General features: G+C 49.7%; 1 protein-coding gene across 6 annotated transcripts in view; it reads left to right on the top strand.

The window, feature by feature from the left end:
* PC (pyruvate carboxylase) overlaps positions 1–21467 on the top strand; it is a 328935-nt gene that overhangs the window by 35056 nt on the left and 272412 nt on the right. The window contains exon 1 of one of the 6 annotated variants that reach the window (XM_061606802.1): positions 5461–6045. The exons of 3 other annotated variants lie outside the window; for them this stretch is intronic. Coding sequence is in view for 1 of the 3 variants with exons in the window: in XM_061606798.1 (XP_061462782.1) it covers positions 6252–6269 (18 nt within the window). In the remaining 2 variants the exon portion in view is untranslated. Of the gene's footprint in view, positions 1–5460; positions 6046–6069; positions 6270–21467 lie in introns of those variants that run through there. 2 more of the 6 variants (XM_061606806.1, XM_061606798.1) reach the window with 2 other exon arrangements.

Genomic DNA, 21467 nt, shown 5'->3' with positions numbered 1-21467 from the left:
AGTATTCAGCACAGCTTGAGGCTTTCTTGACATGGGAGGATCCATGGGGCCCTAAACTGTTTGGGCTCTAATGCCAAGATGTGAAGATTAAAGCTGCCAGCAGATTGATTATTTGTAATTGATTTAACCCTTTCTCTGTCTGCCTTTGACTAAATCAAATTAAGATTTAAATAAGTTTCTGGCTTGTGAAACTTCCATAAAATAAAGGTGCCTATAAGGGGAATGAAGGAACTGGGATGTTTCCTCTTAAGCACAGTGTGTGTTGGAGAAGGACTTTTTAGCTCAAGGGCCACGTTTTGTCACGGGCAACCCTCCATACAGAATGAGGTGGGATTGTCACAAAAGGGGGGGGCACAGCTGATGTTGCTCATTTCAGCCTTTGCCAATCTGGTGTTCTCCAGATGTTTGGGACTACAATTCCCATCAGCCCCAGCCAGCATGATTGTATGATGCTTGGGTTGATGGGAGCACAGTTGTGTTGAGTGGGGCCGATGGGAAAGGTAGTCCAAAACATCTGGAGAAGGGAGGTTGGGGAAGGCAGACCTGAAGACTGAAAGAAACCATAGAGGAAGTACGACATCATACCCCTCTCCTTAGAAACACAGTTTCTGCCCTGTTGCATCCAGCCTTCGGAAACTCTCTGTGGCTGTACTCCTAGGTGCACTTACCTGGGAAGAAGTGTCACTGAGCTCAGTCTTGCATCTGAAGTAACTCAAAAGGTCCTGCTTTGCATTGTGAACGTGGCTTTGTCCTAATCAGTGGAGGCTGACACATTAGGGCAAGTGGGGCCCTGCCCCACGAGCCCCAGTCTCCCCTCAGCTAGCCACCCGTCTGCCCTGCCTTCCCACTTACAACCAGCCTACGGGGTGGGACGCTCTGCCTGTCAGCGCCGTCCTTCTCTGTAGTCTCAGTATTGCCCCTTGTGGAACTCAGCTGGGAGGAGGAGGAGGCTGGGGACCAAACTGGCCTGTGTTGGCTCTGCTGGCCGTTGGCTCTCGCTGCTGCTGGCCTCCCTGCCTTCTGTCCTGCCAGTCCCAACGGGCACCAGCCCCCACTGGTCCCATTAACAGCATTTCATTGACCGTCCCTGTTATTTTTCTCTTCCTTTGGTTATTTTGAGCCTGTGGAATATTTCCTAAGACGAAGGACACTGGTTCGGGTCAGAATGGCTTCAGGAAACAAAACCTGTCCAAGGTCCTCCGGTAAAATGGTGCACCCAAGTAAAAGACGGTTTGCCATCCAGCAGAATTGGCTGAAATGTTCTCTTCAGCGGGCCTCCTAGAAATGAACAGGAGTGGCAAGGGAATGGTGCCACCTTCATGCCAGCTGCTCTTCATTGCAATGGGGCTTTTGCCTTAAAACCTCTGTTTCTCCCTTGCCCGCTCAACCGTGCTGCCTTCAGTGACACCTCAAATCTACCCCTGAGCCTTGCCTTATTGTGCAGCTAGCTAGGCAGTTCCTAGGTGGGCAATCCAAAGCTGTGCCCACCCTGGTGCCCTCCAGATGTTTGGGACTACAACTCCATTCAGCCCCAGCTGAATGGCTGGGACTGATGGGAGCTGCAGTCCGAAATATTTGGAGGGTACCAGTCTGGGGACGGTTGACTCTAACGGACTCATTTCCTTACAGCAGGGATGGATTCCAACTCCTATGAGCCCCAGCCAACCTGGCCAGTTGCCAGGGACGAGGGGAATTGTCGTTCAGCGACATCTGGAGGGCCACAGGTTCCCACCTGGCTTAGTGCTGATCCCATAAGTCTATGTTGAGTTTTGTGCCTGTATGTGAGGGGTTGGAAACCTGAAGCCAGAGGCTGCTGGACAACACCTCACATGATCTCTGACCATTGGCCAGCCCGGGCTGCTGGGGCTGCTGGGGCTGCTGGGAGGTGGAGTCCAGTAACTTCTGGAGGGCCGCAGGTTCTTCATGCCGGCCTTACAGACTAGAGCCAGGGGTAAATTCCAGGGTGGGGGGTCCTAAGACAGAGACATGGTAGAAGCAGATTTGAGGCATCAGAACATTTTTTTTTTAATTATTCCATTTATACCCCACCTTTCCTCCAAGGAGCTCAAGGTGATGTCCAAACGTGGGTCCTCCTGATAATATTGTCATAACAGTCCTGTGAGGTAGGTTAGGCTGAGAGTCAGTGACTGGCCCGAGGTCATCCAGTGGGCGTCATGGCTGAGTGGAGATTTGAACCTTGGTCTCGCAGGTTACAGTCCAGCACTCTAACCTCTGCACTGCACTGGTTGGAATAGAGGCGAGAGTCTAGCAAGGCAGCTCTAATATGCCCCCTGCCACAACACACACACAACTATAATGTCTTTGCGTCATTCCCCTCCTCCCATTTTTCTTCCACATGTGCCACAGTGGAGAAATCCTGTCTTCCCCTCTAGATGAGCAGACGCGAGTGCCTTGGAGACATCTTAATCGGGGACTAGCAATCGTTGCCTTCCTGCTTAATCAGTGCTTCTTACACACCGACCTTCACAGCAGAGGGGAGCGTTGGATTTCTGCATTGGCCTGTGAGAACTGTTTGTGTCAGCTGGTTCCAGGGATTTGTCTGCCTCTTCTTTCTCCTCTTCTGTCCCTAGAGAGTTTCTGATGAGCTCATTGCATGTTCCATTCTCCATCAATTCCCGCCATAGTGGCAAGGCAGCAGCAATTGCTTATAATAAAGCATGTCTGTGGCCCAGGAGTGAGCGATGATGTATCTGCGTCTGCTGCGGCACTTGGGCATTGAGGGCTTCTGCAAATAGCATTGGATTGTGGTGTTCTCTTTATGAAATTGTTGCGCCATGCATAAGCAGCCTTCTCTGGAACTTCAGCAGCCCAGGATGGGGTGTGGCTTGTGGGGCTGGCGTATTTTAAACTGGGATGTTCAGCTGGCAGTGCCAAGGCCCAGTTCCTCTCTAGCTTAGTTTTGCTAGGGAGAAAGTAAAACCATTCATTTTAATAACCAAGTTCCTTCTATCAACAACCTAAAGAAATCTTAGTGGATTGATTGTACTGGTTAATTGACAAGATCTGCAAATACTTGCCTATGAATAAGACAAGATTTTTTTAAAGAAAAAGGGGTGCTTTCTTTAGTTTTACATGGAGCCTGAGTGTGACGCATCAGACATTGCCTTAGACGCATTCCCTCTTTCTGTGAAGGTGCAGAGAGGAGGAGGGAATGCCTCTTTTCAGACGACAACTGCCATCTGCAGTTTTCAGAAGCACATGCATTAAAAACAAGCAGCATCCAAAATTGCTCTGCCCCATTCATTAGGGGCTGCCTTGTTAGTCAGTCCAAAGGATTTCATGCTGCAATCCAAACCCCGGCCAGGCAGTGGTGAGGCACCCGCCACATCTGCAGTCCTGGTGCTCACACTGCGGGAAGGGGCTGCTGGGGTGGGTGGGCGGCAGGCAAATCAGTCAAGTGATGGCAATGCAGCAGCTCAGCCCCTCCTCTCCCCTAGAATGGCCTGTTTTGGCTGGGGCTGATGGGGGTTGTAGTCCAAAACTTGTGGAGGGCACCCGGTTGGCGAAGGCTGCCCTGTAGGGTCTAATGAGGAGGTTGAAGCCAGAGCAGAGAGAGGAGAGGACAATGCTTTGGAGAAAGCCCGTGATTGATGGGCTGGAGGTCTTGGAAGGGAGAGGAGGCCAAATGTGGGAAGGGGGGAGAGTGAGCCAGGCTGAAGGAGATGAGATGGTGAGGCTCTGGCATGGAGAGGGAGATGCAGCAATTCTTCCTTGGGACAAGATGAAGAGAAGGAAGGCAGCTGGGTGAGAGAGGAAGAGGCGGGTGTGAAGGCCCAGCATGAAGGCTGAGAGGGTGTGTGTGTGAACAGCAGCCTTCTCAACACAGGGCCCTCGCCCCATGTTGTGGGACCCCATCAGCCCAGCCAGCATGCTGGAGTCACACGACATCTGGGTGGGGCGGGGGGCACCATACCGAGGGAGGCTGCAAACCAGCAGCATGGAGAGGCAGAGCAGGACGGAGCTTTAACACAGGCATTGCTCGAGTGACTTATTCTCCGTGGCTGCCAATTGTTGCCAACTCTGTTACAAAGCCTGGCTGCATCGGAGTGGGTCAGCTTTGTTCCTGGCCCCTCAGTAGCTTGGCTGAGGAGTGCGGATTCACCGCCCCCCCTCTTGTCCCCACAGAATACACCGGCCGAGAGGTGAGGCTGGCCAGCTATGCTGTGCGTTCTCTCCTTGATTTCTGGTCCTGTCGTGAGCAGCTATAACCCAGAGGAGCAGTTCTTGAATTTTCGTGTTTTAATTAGATTCCTTTAGCAACAGTAATACAGAGAAAACGTTGGCTCTTTCCTGCCCTGAGGGCCAGCAATTGGGCAGCTAATGAAGAGGCAGAAGGTCAAGCAGGGAGTTGGCTGGGAGTGCGTGTACTGAACAGGAGAGGAGGGACTCTTTGTTAAGCTACGGCGGTCTCTTCTGGCTCCATGCCAGTGGGGCAGTGGAATCTGCTCCAGGTTTTAGACCAAACTTTTAAGGAGCTATCCAGTGTTTCAGCTCCTTGAAAGGTCTGCCTAAAACCTGGAGTGGATTCCACTGCCCCACTGACATGGAGCCACCACCCGCCACTACATTTTCATCTCTTTCTGCTCCACGCGCTTCAGAGCTGGCCCTCTTGGAATAGGCAGGTCTCATGGGATGGACCTGATGAAAATCCTGCCTAGATCCTGCTTTCTTCCTGACGCTGCTTTCTGCTTTGACCAGGCAGTTCAACCTGTATAATTTCAGACATATCTTTGCAGGCTTAAGGACTAGAAGCTTGCTTCAGAAGCAGATCTTGAGGACTGAAATTCTAGTTATCTGAGAGCTTGGCCTTGAGTTTTAGATCTTGTTTATAAAAGGTAAAGGTGTCCCCGCACTTGTAGTGCGAGTCGTTTCTGGCTCTTAGGGTGACGTCTTGCGACGTTTACTAGGCAGGCTGTATATATGGGGTGGGATTGCCAGTTCTGTCCCCGGCCTTTCTTTACCCCCCAGCATATGCTGCGTACTCATTTTACCGACCACGGATGGATGGAAGGCTGAGTGGACCTCGACCCCTTTTACCGGAGATTCGACTTCCTCTTTCCGTTGGAATCGAACTCCGGCCGTGAGCAGAGCTCTGGCTGCGTTACCGCCGCTTACCACTCTGCGCCATGGAGGATCTTATGGTGTCTAATTATTTGGGAATAGAAGGGGCTGCGCTGCTGGGACACGACCCATGACCTGGGGACCTTGCAGGCTTCAGAGGAGAAATCTGAGGAGGACGAGGGTAGATTGTCAATATATTATGTGGCAGGGGCGGCGAACGTTTTCCAGCCTGAGAGCCGCATTCTCTTTTGGCCAACCTTTCAGGGCCTCATGCCAGTGATGGGCAGGGCCAGAGAGAAAGTGGGCAAAGCAACCGTTGTGAATGTTATCCTTGTATAATAGGCTGGTTTCTACTCGTAAACACATCTCTCCATCCAGGCAATCAAGAGGCATTATCAGAGTTCAAGGGCGCGTTCCGGCCAGGCAAATACACTTAGAGGGTGAAGCAGAGCCTGTGGGGGATGTGGCTGAGGAGGGAATGTAGCCTGCGGAGAGTCCTGAGGCCATTTGGCCCTTGAGGTTCCTCAGCCTTGTGCCTGGAAGACACGGCACGGCCATCATCTTCTGACGTACCTCTGTCCCGTCAGCCTCCCTGAAGCCAAAGACTACAAAGTAAGGCGAGGGCCCTTTAACCGCCTGGTTGGTTCCTCCAGGTGCAGCCTATGGCTCTCCAGGTCTCGTCAACCTGCATAAGGCTTCAGTGGGCTCTAGCTCCTTGCAGAGACAATACATTTCCTGCAGCAGCTGGCAGGGGCACCTTGCAGCTGTCCAAGGCCCTGTACTTGTCTGCTGTCTGCTTGGACTAAGTCGGATTGGACCCCCCCACACCTGCGTCCCCCTTGGTGGGCCTCAAGCGTCCGTGGAACTGGATAGTCTGTGTGCAGTGATGGCCAGCCAGATGCCTCTAGGAAGCTCACAAGCAGGGCACAAAGGTGATGGCTCTCTCGAGTTTGCGATTCAGAGGTATGCTGCTTCAGTACATGCAGTTTCTGTGCCTGGTGACATTTGATAGACTTTCTTCTCCTTTAATGGATTTGTAGTCCTTTCAAAACAAGACACACACTAGACATACACACCTCTAAACTATTGTGGCCATCGCGACATATTCGCCTTATGGATGCCCTACAAGGAGTGCACAGTGGCAAGAGGTCTGTCCTGTTTGTTCCTCAATGTCTGGTGGTCAAAAGGTATACTCCCTCTTCGCATCCCTCCACTTCCCTGTTGTGGCAAAGATCTATTGGCAGGCCTCTTCTTCATGAATGGTAGGAAGTCTGGACCCATTTTCCAACTCTGCACTTCTCTGTAGCTTCATTCTCTCCTTTCTGTTTAGGTCCACCTTCCCCAACTTGATGTCCTTCCGATGTTTTGGACTATTACTCCCATCAGCCCCAGCTAGCATGTTGCAGGCAGGGCTGGCGGGGGCTGATAGGAGTTATAGTCCAGAACATCTGGAGGGCACCAGGTTGGAGACGAGTGACTTTGATTGCGCTGCTGCTGTTTTTGCTGCAAACCAGTGATCATCCCCTCCTTACCAGTCAGGGCCCCCATCTGCGCTATACATTTCAAGCAGTATTATACCACTTGAAACAGTCACAACTTCCCCCAGAGAATCTTGGGAATTGTAGTTGGTTAGTGGTGCTGAGTGTGAGGAGAAGACACTCCCCCCAGTCCCCTCACAGAGCTACAGTTGCCAGAGTGGTTTTAAAGTCAGCTCTTCTTCCCATGGAACTCTGGAAAGTGTAGCTCTGTGAGGGGACTGGGGGTGTGTGTCTCCTAACAACATGCAGCATCACCAACCAACTACAATTCCCAGGATTCTTTGGGGGAAGTCATGGCTGTTTCAAGTGGTATGATGGTGCTTGGGGCCAGTTTTTCTCCTTGATTGTGGGCAGAGGTTCACCCACCTGTGTTTGCTCTGCTTTGTATTAATTCAGCAGGATAAAGTGCTTATGGAGGTCCTGGCAAGGGTGGACAGGTCTTCTGTGGGGCTTGCGTTTCCACAGCTGGGCAGTTCCAGATCCCAAAGAGCCAAAGAGGATGGCTTTATATATGCATTTTAACGTACATTTTGGAGCAAGCAAATTATTAAAATAAAGCCAAGCTTTTCATTGCCTTGGTTACTGCCTGCCCTGCCGTTGTCAGCGTCATAAAAAGAGGAGCGAGCGGTCAGAGAGAGAACAACCCATCTCTGAATGGATTGCAAATTGCACTGGTCATTGGAGCATCTGGTCATTGGAGCTTTAACAAATGAATGTGGTGGGAGAGTCGAATAGCGGACAGGTGGGGTGGCCTCCAGAGTGACAGGAGCTGGCCTGCAGGGCAGCACTAGCGGTACCCACGGCCAGCTGGCCTTGCTAATCGTTTTGGACGTGTAGCGCTGGGTGTCTCTCCCCACCCCCGCCTCGCCCTCCAGCTAGCTCCGCAGCCAGGCCAGATGAGCAGGAAAACAAAAGGGCTGCAGCCTTGCCCCTGGGGTGTGGGCCACGTCCCAAATGCAGTGCCTGTATCACCCTTTCCCAACCTGGTGCCCTCCATTACCATGCCAGCGGGGCTGATGGGAACCAGAGTCCAAAACGGCTGTGCTGGGGATGATGTGGTCTGAAACAGCTGGCGGGCACCCGATTGGGAAAGGCTGGCCTTTGCAAGTCCTACGCTGTCCCGCCCTGCCTTTCTCTCTTGCTGCCTACTGTGCCTGCATCTTCTTCCCATATAAAGCCTTTGAGCCGCCTTCGCTGAGTCTCGGTGCGGTGGTCCATCTAACCTCCGATTGGACGTGGCTTTCTGGGGTCCCTCCCAGAGATCTTGTAGACTTCAGGCTGGAACTGGAAACCTTCTACAGGCCAGGAAGCTGCTCAGCCGTTGAGATGGGATCCCTTCCCTTTGGACTCTATGATTCCTGACCCTTTCCAAGTGACACCTGGCTCACGCGTAACTGCGTCTGCATATCTCTGCCCCATTACCCTTTTCTCTCAAGACCAAGCTGGCCCTTTGGCCCAGCACCCAGTTTTTGAGAGCATCTTCTGGAAAGCCCAAAAGCAGGCAAGAAGGTTACTCCCCATACCTCATTTGCCCCCCACCTCAGGCACTGGTATCCAGGGTATACTGCCTCAGATGCAGGGGGTTCCATTTTCCTATTGAGGCTAACAGCTGTTGAATTTTTTTGTGGAAGACAGATCTTAATGTTGCTTTCTGGAGCAGACATCTAGTCCAGCATCCTTCTGGGAAACTCACAAGAGGAGCAGGAAGGGAACAGCCCTCCCCTGTTGCCCCCCACCCCAACAGTGACTGGCACCCAGCGTTAGACGGCTTTTCAGCATGGAGGCTCCATTTATTTTGGCTGATAAGCTAGTGCTGCTCTATAAAGTGGAGCCATCTCCTTTTAAGGATCATGTGGCCAGTGGCCATCACTGTGATTTGTGCCATCGAATGATGTACATGAACTGTGTGTTTTGGTGGCATAATTTATTCAGGAAGGAGCCTTGAAAAGAAGCCGGTTTGACCTGGGAAAGTGGAGATGTTGCTTGTCAAGCCCCCTGGAAGTGCATTTGCCTGGTTGGAACGTGCCCTCAAACTGTGATAATGCCTCTTGCATGGAGGGAGGGAGGGAGGTGGGTGTGTAAGAGACTTTTGCGTGGCTCGAATACAGCCCCCTGTACAAATGTCAGAGTCACATCTGTTTCTCCGCCTACTTTTGCCTCTGACTCCCCCATCATTGATATGCGGCCCTTGGTAGGTTGCCCATGAGGAAATGCGGCCCTTTGTCTGGCAAAGATTTGCCACCCCTGTCTCCTCTTGTTTGCCAAGAACAGGTAGCCAAAGGAGCAGCCTGCTTGATCAGAGGGCAAAAGATGAAAAGGGATCGGTGGCCTCCCTTTGGAAGAGGCCGGGGGAGGGGGGGCGCAGGGGCAGAAGGAAGAAAATAGAAACCCAAATTCCGAGAGACAGATTCTGCAAGCGGGAGAGAGCAAGTAATTATGTTTATTTAGGTTGCTTGTATCGTGCCCTGCATTGTGGTGGTGGTGAGGTAACCGTTTTCACCCCAAGGGCCACTTTCCTTCATGGGCAACTTTCCACGGGCTGCATACCAGACAGACGAAAGCAGGCAGAGCAGAGCAGTGGATGCTGAATATTTGCTTTGTGCAGCCGGCTACGTTCCAGGCACCCGAAGAAGTCAGAGGTTCCTTCTATCCATGTGCGTGTGCACCACCCCCATCTCCACCCTCCTTCCAGGAAAGCAAGAGGCATTATCACAGTTTAAGGAAACTCACCCGTGAGCGGGGTTTGGCCTGGGGAGAGTCTCATGGGCCAAATTGGGGGGGGGGGGAGGCTGGAGGGCCACATAACAAAAGCTCAATTGAAAACACACATTTCAGAGAAAATAGAATGATGTCAACAATCCCAGATAGCAGTGGTGCTAATGCCCAAAGGCCTGCAGCCAGTTTTTCTCCTGGGGTCTGAATGCCAGCAATGTAGATGTCAGTAGGCAGTGGCATTCTAGAGTGGGTTTGCCACCACTGAAAAGGCCCCGCCACTCGTACCAGCAGTGGGAAGTTAAGGACAGTCTCCCCAGAAGATCTCAACTCGTGGGCTGAGAGAGAGATACTCCCTGAAGCATTAGTCACTGGGAATGATGAGTAGGAACGGAATTTTCTGATGATCTCGTTGTTGAGTTTATCGGAACAGATTTTTTTTCTAATTTCTGTCTTCTTGAAGAGGCAAGTTATTATTTTTTTTTTGCTGGTTCCGCTGACAATTCAAACAATTCTCATATATTATTATATGCATAATATTATATGCACATTATATGCAGATATACCTCAGGTTTCCTAAAGTAATGGGCACATATGCAGATACCTGCAGCAACGCATATAACTCTGTGTGTGTATAAATGTATAAATAATGCATATAAGTATGTATTACTACTTATAAGGCTGCAGAACTATAATACCACATGGGGCTTGACTTTTTTATACTCATTATACATACTTAATATATATATATATTGTGTGTGTGTGTATAATTTTGCATATAATTGGGTGCTTTTTTAAAAAAAACCTTGACAATGCCGGAGTGGCTCAGACCATAAGTGGGTGCTCCGTGTTAGAGGCAGTCTGATATGGGCAAAGCTAGTTCAGGCTGAATGTATGGAGTAAATCCCGTATATTAATTTTAAATTGATTTCTTTTCCACTGCTACTGATGAGGACCTGCAACGAGCAGTGATGGATGGACTCCTGTGTGACTTGAATCTGTCACACAGAGAATCCTACCTAGATTCTTACCTAGAATCTTATCTGTGGCAAGTTCTTGCCATTCTGTCAGACTCTGCTGTGACCAAGGAAGAGGATAGGGCTGTGAAGCTAGCCGGTGCCTTGATAGGTGTCGTCTCCAGAGCCAATGAGCGTGCCCCCCCTTTACTTCAGGGGTGGGTATCTTGTGGTCCCGCAGACGCTTCTGGACTACAACGCCTGTCATCCCTGACCACCAGCTATGCTGGCTGGGGCTGATGAGATTTGGAGTCCACCCTCACCTTGGCATTATCGTAGAGGTGGGTGTCTGCTGTTCATTCTCATTGGGCGTCAGAAGTAAAATAATGGCTGTGGGGTCAAAGTGAGGGGAGTGTGCCTGCCTGAAATTCCTCAGGGTTCAAGGATAATCGAGGGCAGAGCCAGGGGAGGCTGGCAACTCTTTGCAAGGGCTCTCTGCCCCCCTCTCCCCCATGACAGTGGCACAAGCTTCAGCCTCCCGTGTGCCTATCTGCTCCTGCCCCTCTCCTAACTCAGGGAGCTTCCTCCCCTGCGCAGGGAGCTTTCAGCAGAGGGTTGCATCCCCCACAGAGCCTTGTGACCTGCAGGGCCACTCTCTGCACCCACCCTGTCCATATGCAGTGACAGGCATTTTGCTGCCTAACAGATGTTATTAGAAGCTTTAAAAAAATGAAGTCTGATTTATGTATCTTTGTATGTATTTATAAAACTATTTCTATACCACCTTTCACTCCAGAGAATGCCAAGTCTTAAATTATAACCTGCAACGCGCACATATCCACCCACCTCTACACAGCCTCATATATGTTGTCTTAAATCTCCCCCCCCCCAAAAAAAATATATATACACAAACATCCAAGAGGAATGCCACTCAGGTGCCTGTGATTTTCTCATCACCTGTCCTTGATATGCACATACATAATAAATCAGTTAATTTAGGTCCTGATAGTGTTCAGGGTTGTGTGCGTGCCGTGATTCCCCAATTCTGGCAGTTTTGAGGTGTTGGTGAGATTCTGCTTTGCTCTGTTCTTTCCCCTCCCCTTTTGCTGCCCCACCCAATTAGTCATAACTGTGAACTAGATTCTTCTGTCCTCGATTAGATGATCAAAATGAGGCAGGAGGGAAAGGCTGACATCCCTCTGATTGGATCTCCCCAAAGGGAATGGAGAGTGGAAAGAGTACTTGCCCTCCCCAGCCTGGTTTAATTTCTTCCCCTCTAATCATAAGTGGCGCACTAATTAAAGCACCAGTGCCAAGAGGGAATATCCCAGGGACTGTCTAGACGGTAATTTGCAGCAGTTTAAATGTGGATGCTGACGTTCCAGGGAACATCTGCAAGGCACACTATCACTCTTCCCTTCCTCAACACACAATGAAACCGCTTGACCCCTGCTCATCTGTTGGGGGGAGGAGGAAGGGTTAATCTCCTGTTCTTGCTCCCTTGTTTTGGGAAAACTGGCATTTTTGCCAGCCTCTCCTACCTCAGATGGAGCAGAGGAGAGAGTTTGAGAACCAGGATCTCTCATATGGATGGTTTTATAAACACTGGAAAGCCATTGTGGCATAGTGGTTAGAGTGTCGGACTAGGACCTGGGAGACCAGGGCTCAGATTGCTGCTTGGCCATGAAGCTCACTGGGTGACCTTGGGAGCCAGTTGCTATCTCTCAGCCTAACCTACCTGACAGGGTTGTTGTGAGGATAAAATGGGGAGAGGAAGAACCATGTTTGAATACTAACTTGAGCTCCTAGGAGGAAAGGTGGGGTCTAAATGTAATCATAATCATAATAATCACAGGAAGCTGTGGCGTTTGGTGCTAGGAACATGAGAACACAAGAAGATGATTGTACCAAGTCAGACCATTGGTCCTGACTGGCAGGGTGCTGGGGATTTAACCAGGGACCTTCTGCATGGAAAATGTTCTGCCACTGAGCTATGGCCTTTCTCAAAGTGTTGCTTGTGTAGGTCACAAAAGAAATGCTGAGAACGGCAGCTTTCATTAGTTAAATATTTTTAATATAAGGAAGTTTCTAACACTCATGAGCATGAAGATCCACTTGAAAGTATTTGGGTAATCAAGCCTTCTGAAATCGCAGAAGCCAGACGGGCTGGTGAATAAGCTTCCCAGTGGTCAGGGAAAGGGCTTCAGTTTCCTCCACAGCTTTTCATCGTGCCTCGCTGGCTAGGGCTGGTGGGGAAGACCAGAGTAATAAATGATCCCAACTGCCTCGAGCATCATGTATGGAAAGGTGGAATAAAGATGCATGTAATGATACATAATGTAGCATATAAAAATCTCAGAACCAATTATGCCAAACATGATTCATTTATATGAGGATTTATATGTGGAGTGGTCAGTGAAGCTTACATAAATGGAAAGAATTAATACCTTTAAAACGCTACTGAAATCAATAATAGAAAGAAAAACAATACAGGACAGGCAGCAAATAAAACCACATGAAATATGAGACTGTAATAATGCCATTTATGTGGTGCTTTGCATGTTCAAAGAACTTCATAGTGTCTGAGTAATCCTGACCCACAACCTTGTAAGGTAGTATTACATTAGGGCCCCACTCATATGGCGGGTTAGGTTGCAGACTCCCGCCGAAAAGCGAAAAGCGCCAAAAAGTGGAACACCGACAATAAAATGGTGCCTGACGCCTGAAAAACGCCAAAAAAGCAGAACAAGCGCTGTATGAGTGGGGCCCTACTGTAATTGAAAACCGCCGTATTAGCGGAACGCCGAAAAGCGGGGCCCTGCTGTATTATTTATTTAGTATATTTGTATGCCACTTTTCATCACCAGGTGATCTCAAGGCAGCTTCCATAGCAAGAACAAAACAATATAATAAAAACAATTCAGAACAATAATAAAAACTACAACAGTATCAAGAAATAGTACCACAAAATATCACAAAACAGGCTCACGTCTCAAGTCTAGTCTGCAAAATCTAGAGGTACGCTGCTTCAGTACATGGAGGTTCTATGCAGTTTCTGTGCCTAGTGACATTTGATAGACTCTCTTCTCCTTTGTGGATTTGTAGTCCTTTAATGGATTTGTAGTCCTTTCAAAACAAGACACACACAGACATACACACCTCTAAACCATCCAAGTCTCCAAGAGGAGAAAGTTACACCACTGGGGCATCACTATAGAGAAGACCCTTAAGAACATAAGAACATAAGAAGAGCCTGCTGGATCAGGCCAGTGGCCCATCTAGTCCAGCATCCTGTTCTCACAGTGGCCAACCAGGTGCCTGGGGGAAGCCCGCAAGCTAGTGATGTAGCCACCCATCTGGTGATGGAGGAGTTCTTTCAGGCATTCTCATGAGCGCACAACAGCAGCCATCCTGCTTCATAGTGGCCACCCCGAGAATCCTGCTTATAAGCTTAAGTCCTTACTAACATTGAATAGGCAACGCCCAAGGCTTGGACTTCTACAGCTGAAGATCTTGCTGGGCCACACCTCTGAGAGCTGCAGGTGGAGACAATTCTTCTGGCAAGCAGGCTGACAAACAGGCAAGGAAACAACAGGTAGATGCTTTTAGGATGCAGCAGATGATTACCAGAGTCCCTCTCGGCACTGCTTGGATTTCTGCAGCGAAAGATCTTCTTGCTGGCCCGCACCTCTAAGAACTCTTAGTACCGGCATCATTATCCTCATACCACAGATAGGCTGAGAAAATGGAGCTAATGAATTCTTGGCAGAGATGAGACTTGAGCTGGGGACTTCCTGATTTCATAGCTCATTCTCTTAGCCAGTGGTAATTTTAGACTCTGGACTCAATGGTCTTATAGCATACTCTCACTCCTTAGATCAGGGTGGAGGATGTTTTTTTTTAGCCTGAGGGCCAGGACTGGCACCAGGCATGACTGGGTGCTTGGGCACCAGCTTGCCGCAGGCCTGCAGCACCATAGCCCAACTCACCCATGCAGGCTATACGGGGATAATCAGCCTGAGTGTCTCACCTACCTCTCCTGTCCTATGAATGACACATGTGCTGCGCATGCCTGCCTGCCATCAGCCAAGATGGCCGCGGGAGCATCAACCCCTTAGGGAAGCCTCTGCCACCATCTTGGTTGATGACAGGCATGTACACCTTGAGGAAGCCCCCATCGCCATCTTGGTTGATGGTGCGTGCACAGCGCACACGTCATTCACAGGAACTGGAAAGATAGGTGGAGTGTGAGTGAGGGCTTATTGAAGCCTGCACTGACTGTATGGGGGGGTGTGTGCCTGAGAGCTCCCTCTCTGCAACCCATGGCAGGGTCAGGAGCTGACACTGCTGTGAATTATGGAATGGAAGCACTACCCTCCCATCCTAGCGGCCCCCTGGGTCACAGGAGACCTTCATTAGGACCTGACCTGGCCACTCTCTGCCCCTGGCCCTGCTGAGAGCCACATTTCCTTGTGAACAACTTTCCAGGGGCTTCATGCCAGTAGTGGGTGAGGCCAGAGGCAAAAGTGTTTGGAGCTATGAATGTGGCTCTTACCTTTGCACAGGAGGCTACATTCCAACCATACAAAATTCGGTGTCCAAGGATACATTCCATCCAGGTAAAAGCACTCAAGGAAGGCACAAAGTAAAGGGCCAGTGGTGTGTGTGGCCTGGAGACAGCCCCAAGGATCAGACAGAGAGGACTAGAGTGCCGTATGTGGCCCTCAGGCCTGAAGTCACGGCTGGCGCCAGAAGGCAGCCAGGTCGGGCCCTGGCCAAGGGCTCCTGTGGCTCAGAGGGGCCCCTGAAGGGGCCCTCCTTAGGGTGGGAGGGTAGCGCTCCCATTCCACAATCCGCAGCAGCATTAACTCCCGATCCTGCCACAGATCGCAGAGAGGGGAGGTCCCAGGCACCCCCCCAATACAGTCAGTGCAGGCTTCAATAAGCCTGCATGCATGCCCCACCTACCTCTCCCATCCCTGTGAATGACATGTACGCTGTGCGCGCAAGCCTGCCATGAACCAAGTTAGTGGCAGGGGCTTCCCGAAGGGGCTGATACCACCGCTGCCATCTTGATTGATGGCATGCATGTGTGCACAGTGCGCATGTCATTCTTAGGAACGGGAGAGGTAGGTGGGATGTGCGGGCAGGCTTATTAGCCCCATGCTGCCTGTATGGGGGGGGCGTTGGGCTACAGTGCTGCGGGCCTGGGACAGGATGGTGCCCAAGGACCCAGTCATGCCTGGTGCTGGCCCTGCCTGAAGTAACCCACCCCTGCTTTAGATGGGTAAATGCTTTGCTTTGCTGCATTTAGGGCCCTCCTGCTCCTTCTGCTGATTGGGCCTTGGACCTCTCCCCCAGAGTCCTGCCCTGGTGGCACTGCTGCTTTTAGCTATTTGGCTGTACCATCTCTCAATTACACAAATTTGCTATATTTACACAATGTCTGTGTGGGTTTAAGAATGCAGGAGAGAACTGTTGGCAAAGAATGTCGATGGACCGAATTGGCCAAATCTTTTTCCAGCACAGAGTTCACAACCTTGAGCTTGAGAGCCTTGGCTGCCGATGGTCTGATCAGCTGCCAGGGCAAGTTGGTGCCGCACAGGCCCAGCGTCAGTTGAGTGTACTGAATCACACTTGGGCAACATGCCCCTTACTTCCTTTGCCTCCTAATTTCCTTGTGAACCCTGCCACTGCCTACATCTGTGCTTTCAATGCTTCTGAACACAGAGTCCAACCAAGAATTCTCAGTGGTCTAGATTCCATCCCAGTGGCACCCCTTCTCTAAATGCCCCCCTGATGGTTTCCCATGTAAGTGGATATCTCTTCTTATTTATATGAGAAAACGTGAAGTGGGGTGGGTACAACCTGCCCCTCCACCCCACAGGGTGGCTTCTTTGGTTACAGGGATCATACAACACCCGTTACAACAGCTCCACTGGCTGCCAATTTGTTTCCGGTCACAATTCAAAGTGCTGGTTTTGACCTACAAAGCCCTATACGACTCAGGTCCAGACTATTTGGCAGATCGTATCTCCCTACATGAACCTGCCCGGGATTTGAGATCTTCAGGTGAGGCCCTTCTTGTGCTCCCCACACCTTCGCAAGTACATATGACAGGGACACGAGATAGGGCCTTTTTGGTGGCTGCCCCTAGGCTATGGAACTCCCTTCCGAGTGAGGTGTGATTAGCTCCCTCCTTGCCATCCTTCCGGCGACAAGTAAAGACTGTTTTATTTCAATGGGCATTTGGGATAGAGAACGACCAGGATTAAGCGTCATAGGATTGGTGACTACATTATATGATCTTATTATTTTAAATTGTCTGCTGTTTTTAACGTATGTTTTATGGTTTTAATTTTTCTCAAAGTTTAATTCTATTTTTAATTGCAAACTTTGTATGTTTTTAGTTGTAAGCTGCTCTGAGTCCTATTGGAAAAAGGGCGGGGTAGAAATAAAGTTTATTATTATTATTATTTGGTAGGAATCTTATGGGGGGGAGGGTGCAGTGTGTGTCTATCAGCTCGGGCTGGGGAACCTCAGGCTTGGGGGTCAAATGTGATCCTCTCTACCTGTCTCTTGGCACTTTCCTCAGGCCATGCCCAGTCCCCCAGGCCACATCCCTCACTGATTATGCTCCACCCCCTCTTTGAGATCTTTTGCCTGGCTGGACTGTGTCCTTGAACTGTGATGATGCCTCCTGATTGCCTGGATGGAGGCTGGAAAGATGTGCGTGGGTGTGCAGAAACAGAATGATTTTTGCATGGCTGAAATGCAGCGTACTCTTCAGTGCTTAGAGTCGTTCCCATTGCTCCAAAGTAACACAGTTTTGCCTCTGGCCCCCACCAGGGGCATGTGGCCCCCAAAGGTTGTCGCATGAGAGAATTTGGCCCTTAGCTGAAAAAAGGTTCCCTGCCCCTGCTGTAAGCAGAGCGGACGGGCACGTTCTGCCACCCTTTGCAATATCAAGGCACACTCTCCTCATTTGTCTGTTGTAATGCTTCCTAGCATTTTGCCTGGTCTACCTCCTAGTTTTGTTTGGGAATTCAACCTCTCACAGTCAATCTTGTGAGAGGGAGAGTGGGCCTGGGCTTCCTGCCCCCACCCCTCCATTGCACCCCCAACTGCCCCACCCCACTGCTGCTGACACTTCAGGGCTGAAGGATGGACGTGGGAAGCCAGCTGTGTGTGCGTGGCTCCCTTTGCAAAATAGAGTTCCTTGGTCCATGCTCATACAACAGCCTCCCCACTTAGACCTTCAGCCCCAGTATTTTCATGATGCAGTGGGGCTGGGCTGTCAGGGGCGTGATGGTGGGGTCCAGTGCTGCTTGCCTGGTCCATGAGATTGCAATCAGGTTGGCCGTAACTCCTGAAGAGGGCTCCCGCGTCTGCTCGTTCCTCTCCTCTCTTAGCAAGCTGCATATACTGGTTGAACCAGCAAACCTATTCCAAGACCAATTGAATTCTGCCGGCACTAATGGGGGCTTCAACCAACCTAATGAGGCAACCAATTTTTTAAAAAATTGCTACGCTTTTCGTATCATCTGCAGCACAAGACTGCATTATTATAGTTGCTCTTTCTGGGACATTTTGTGCATGGAAGGAAACTTGAACTCACTGTGCATAAGAACATAAGCACATCAGAAGAGCCTGCTGGATCAGGCCAGTGGCCCATCTAGTCCAGCATCCTGTTCTCACAGCGGCCAACCAGGTGCCTGGGGGAAGCCCGCAAGCAGGACCCTAGCGCAAGAACACTCTCCCCTCCTGAGGCTTCCGGCAACTGGTTTTCAGAAGCATGCTGCCTCTGACTAGGGTGGCAGAGCACAGCCATCACGGCTAGTAGCCACTGATAGCCCTGTCCTCCATGAATTGGTCTAATCTTCTTTTAAAGCCATCCAAGCTGGTGGCCATTACTGCATCTTAAGAACATAAGAACATAAGAAGAGCCTGCTGGATCAGGCCAGTGGCCCATCTAGTCCAGCATCCTGTTCTCACAGCAGCCAACCAGGTGCCTGGGGGAAGCCCGCAAGCAGGACCCGAGTGCAAGAACACTCTCCCCTCCTGAGGCTTCCGGCAACTGGTTTTCAGAAGCGTGCTGCCTCTGACTAGGGTGGCAGAGCACAGCCATCACGGCTAGTAGCCACTGATAGCCCTGTCCTCCATGAATTGGTCTAATCTTCTTTTAAAGCCATCCAAGCTGGTGGCCATTACTGCATCTTAAGAACATAAGAACATAAGAAGAGCCTGCTGGATCAGGCCAGTGGCCCATCTAGTCCAGCATCCTGTTCTCACAGCAGCCAACCAGGTGCCTGGGGGAAGCCCGCAAGCAGGACCCGAGTGCAAGAACACTCTCCCCTCCTGAGGCTTCCGGCAACTGGTTTTCAGAAGCATGCTGCCTCTGACTAGGGTGTCACAGCACAGCCATCATGGCTAGTAGCCATTGATAGCCCTGTCCTCCATGAATTTGTCTAATCTTCTTTTAAAGCCATCCAAGCTGGTGGCCATTACTGCATCTTAAGAACATAAGAACATAAGAAGAGCCTGCTGGATCAGGCCAGTGGCCCATCTAGTCCAGCATCCTGTTCTCACAGCAGCCAACCAGGTGCCTGGGGGAAGCCCGCAAGCAGGACCCGAGTGCAAGAACACTCTCCCCTCCTGAGGCTTCCGGCAACTGGTTTTCAGAAGCATGCTGCCTCTGACTAGGCTGGCACAGCCATTGATAGCCCTGTCCTCCATGAATTTGTCTAATCTTCTTTTAAAGCCATCCAAGCTGGTGGCCATTACTGCAATGTGAGGGGATTTGATGTGTCTGTTTGCAGACACACATACACCCTTTTCCAGCCTGCACATTATGACTCTGATGTGTCCTCTGTGTAGCCATGCCGCACGTTAATGTGGTTCCTTAGGATCTGATCCATAATTCACTCATTAGAGCATGCTGCCACAGCCGTTTGTGGGAATGACACCTTTTAGCACAGAACGTCGTTTTTTTTTTTCTGGCTTGGCAGTTTTTATAAATTGCTTGCAAGGGAGATTTGGATATTTCTTTTATATTCCTCCTCCCTCTCTCCATCCCTCCTGGTGCTTATCACCCTCCCTAGTCTTGACATTTTGTTACTTTGTTTGGTTTCCTCATCTCACTGCTTAATTTTGCAGAGGGAAAAAAGCATTTTCTGGTTTATTTTCTTCTCTTGGATGCTGACAGCTATGCTGGAGATGGAGGGGAGCCAACGGGGTTATTTGAGCTATGTATTTGTATTTCTGTGGCACCTGGCAGGAAGCCCAAACTCCTGTTGCTCACTGAGATGTGCAGGCGTGTTAAGCGAGGCTCTGCTGCTTCCATGGTCTGGATGGAGGCTACTGGAGTGCCTCCACTGTGAGGTTGTCTCTGCTTCTTCCTGGCTTGCTGTTAGCTGGAGCCCATTTCTGCCCAGTTGCCAAAGGCCCAAAGTGAGGAGGAGAAGAAACTGCCTTACACCCCCAGTTCAGACCATCTAGGGCAGGACTGCTTACTCTTCTGCTTCCTGAGCGTTCTTTTAGCAGGAGTGCTCTACAACTGAGCTATGGTCCCTCTCGAAATGTTCAGAATTTAGAATACAAGGAGAGCTTGGGTACTGGATCAGGTCAAAAGTATATCTAATCCACCATCCTGATCTCACTGTGGCCAACTAGAAGTTTACAAGCAGGACATGAGGGCAATAGCATTCTCCCCACTTGCAGTTCCCAACAACTGGGTTTCAGCAGCGTACTGCTTCCGACCTTGGAGAGAATGCATAACTGTTGTGGCTGGTGGTAGCCTTCTCCCCCATAAATTTGCCTAATCTTTTAAAGCCACCCACAGAGCTTTTAAAGCTATCACTGCATCTGGGAGAAAATTCCATAGTTTCATTATGTGCTGTGTAAAGACGTACTTTCTTTTGTCTTGTCCTGAATCTTTCAGCATTAAGCTTCACAGCATGGCCCCAGTTCACTATTAGGAGGCAAAGAAAATGCCTCCGTCTACTTTCTCCACACCAGTTTTATATACTTCTATCATGCCCCTCTTCATTTCATTTTTCTAAACTCAAAAGCCCCAATGTTGTAACCTTTCATCATAGAGGAGTTGTACTCCAACCCCTTGATGGCGTTGCTTGCCCTTTTCCAACTCTACAATATCCTCTTGGAGATGCAGTGAATCGGAACGATGCACAGCATTCCAAGTGTTCCACATAATTCCACCATGGATTTGTATAATGGCATTATAACATCAGCAGCTTTGTTTCCAGTCCCTTTCCTAATGAAAGGAAGAGGAAGGCAATGGTAAACCCCTTATGAAAACCCTGTTCATAGGGTCGCCGTAAGTCAGGATTGACTTGAAGGCAGTTCATTCCTAATGATCCATAGCATGGAATTTGCCTTTGTCTCAGCTGTTGCACAACATCATCATCGAGTTGTCCACCATGACTCCAAATGTCTTTCCTGGTCAGTCACTGCCAGTTCAGACCCTATTAGTGTATATGTGAAGCTAGGATTGGTTTTGTTCCAATGTGTACTCTTGCTTACATTGAACTGTGTTTGCCATTTCCCTTCCAATTCATCCAGTTTGGAGAGATCCTTTTGGAGCTCTGTGTAATCCCTTTTTATATTAACCACCTTGAACAATTTGGTATCATCAGTGCACTTGGCTATCTCACAAATGAGTCTTAACTAATTTGTGATCATTTGTGAACAAGTTCAAAAGCACAAGTCCCAATTGAGAGGCTCCCACTTTCTGTTGGGAGAACTGTCCATTTATTCCTTCTCCCTTCCTGTTCCTTAACCAGTTGCTAATCCATAAGAGGTCATCTCCTCTCATTCCATGACAGCTAAGTTTACTCAGGAGTCTTTGGAGAGGCACTTTATCAAAATTTTTGTAAGTCTAAGTATACAAAGTCTAAAATGTCAACTGGATCACCTCCTATCTATATGCTTGCTGAGACTCTCAAATAACTATAAAATGTTACTGAGGCAGGACTTACTCTTGTAGAAACCGTGCTGGTTTTACTTCAGAAAGATTTGTTCTTCTTAAAAATGTTTTCCACCAATTTCCTGTAAGTTTTTGGCTTTAACATTTCGCTTAACATGATATGCAAGCCAGGCCGATGTGTTGTGATTAAGTGGACAATGGATAATTTGTGGTGATGACATGGAGATTAACTCC

This window comes from Rhineura floridana, chromosome 22, assembly GCF_030035675.1.
Source record: "Rhineura floridana isolate rRhiFlo1 chromosome 22, rRhiFlo1.hap2, whole genome shotgun sequence".
NCBI classification, from domain to species: Eukaryota; Metazoa; Chordata; class Lepidosauria; order Squamata; family Rhineuridae; genus Rhineura; species Rhineura floridana.
The sequence above is the reverse complement of the archived record's forward strand: the minus strand, read 5'-3'. Positions and strand labels throughout refer to the sequence as shown.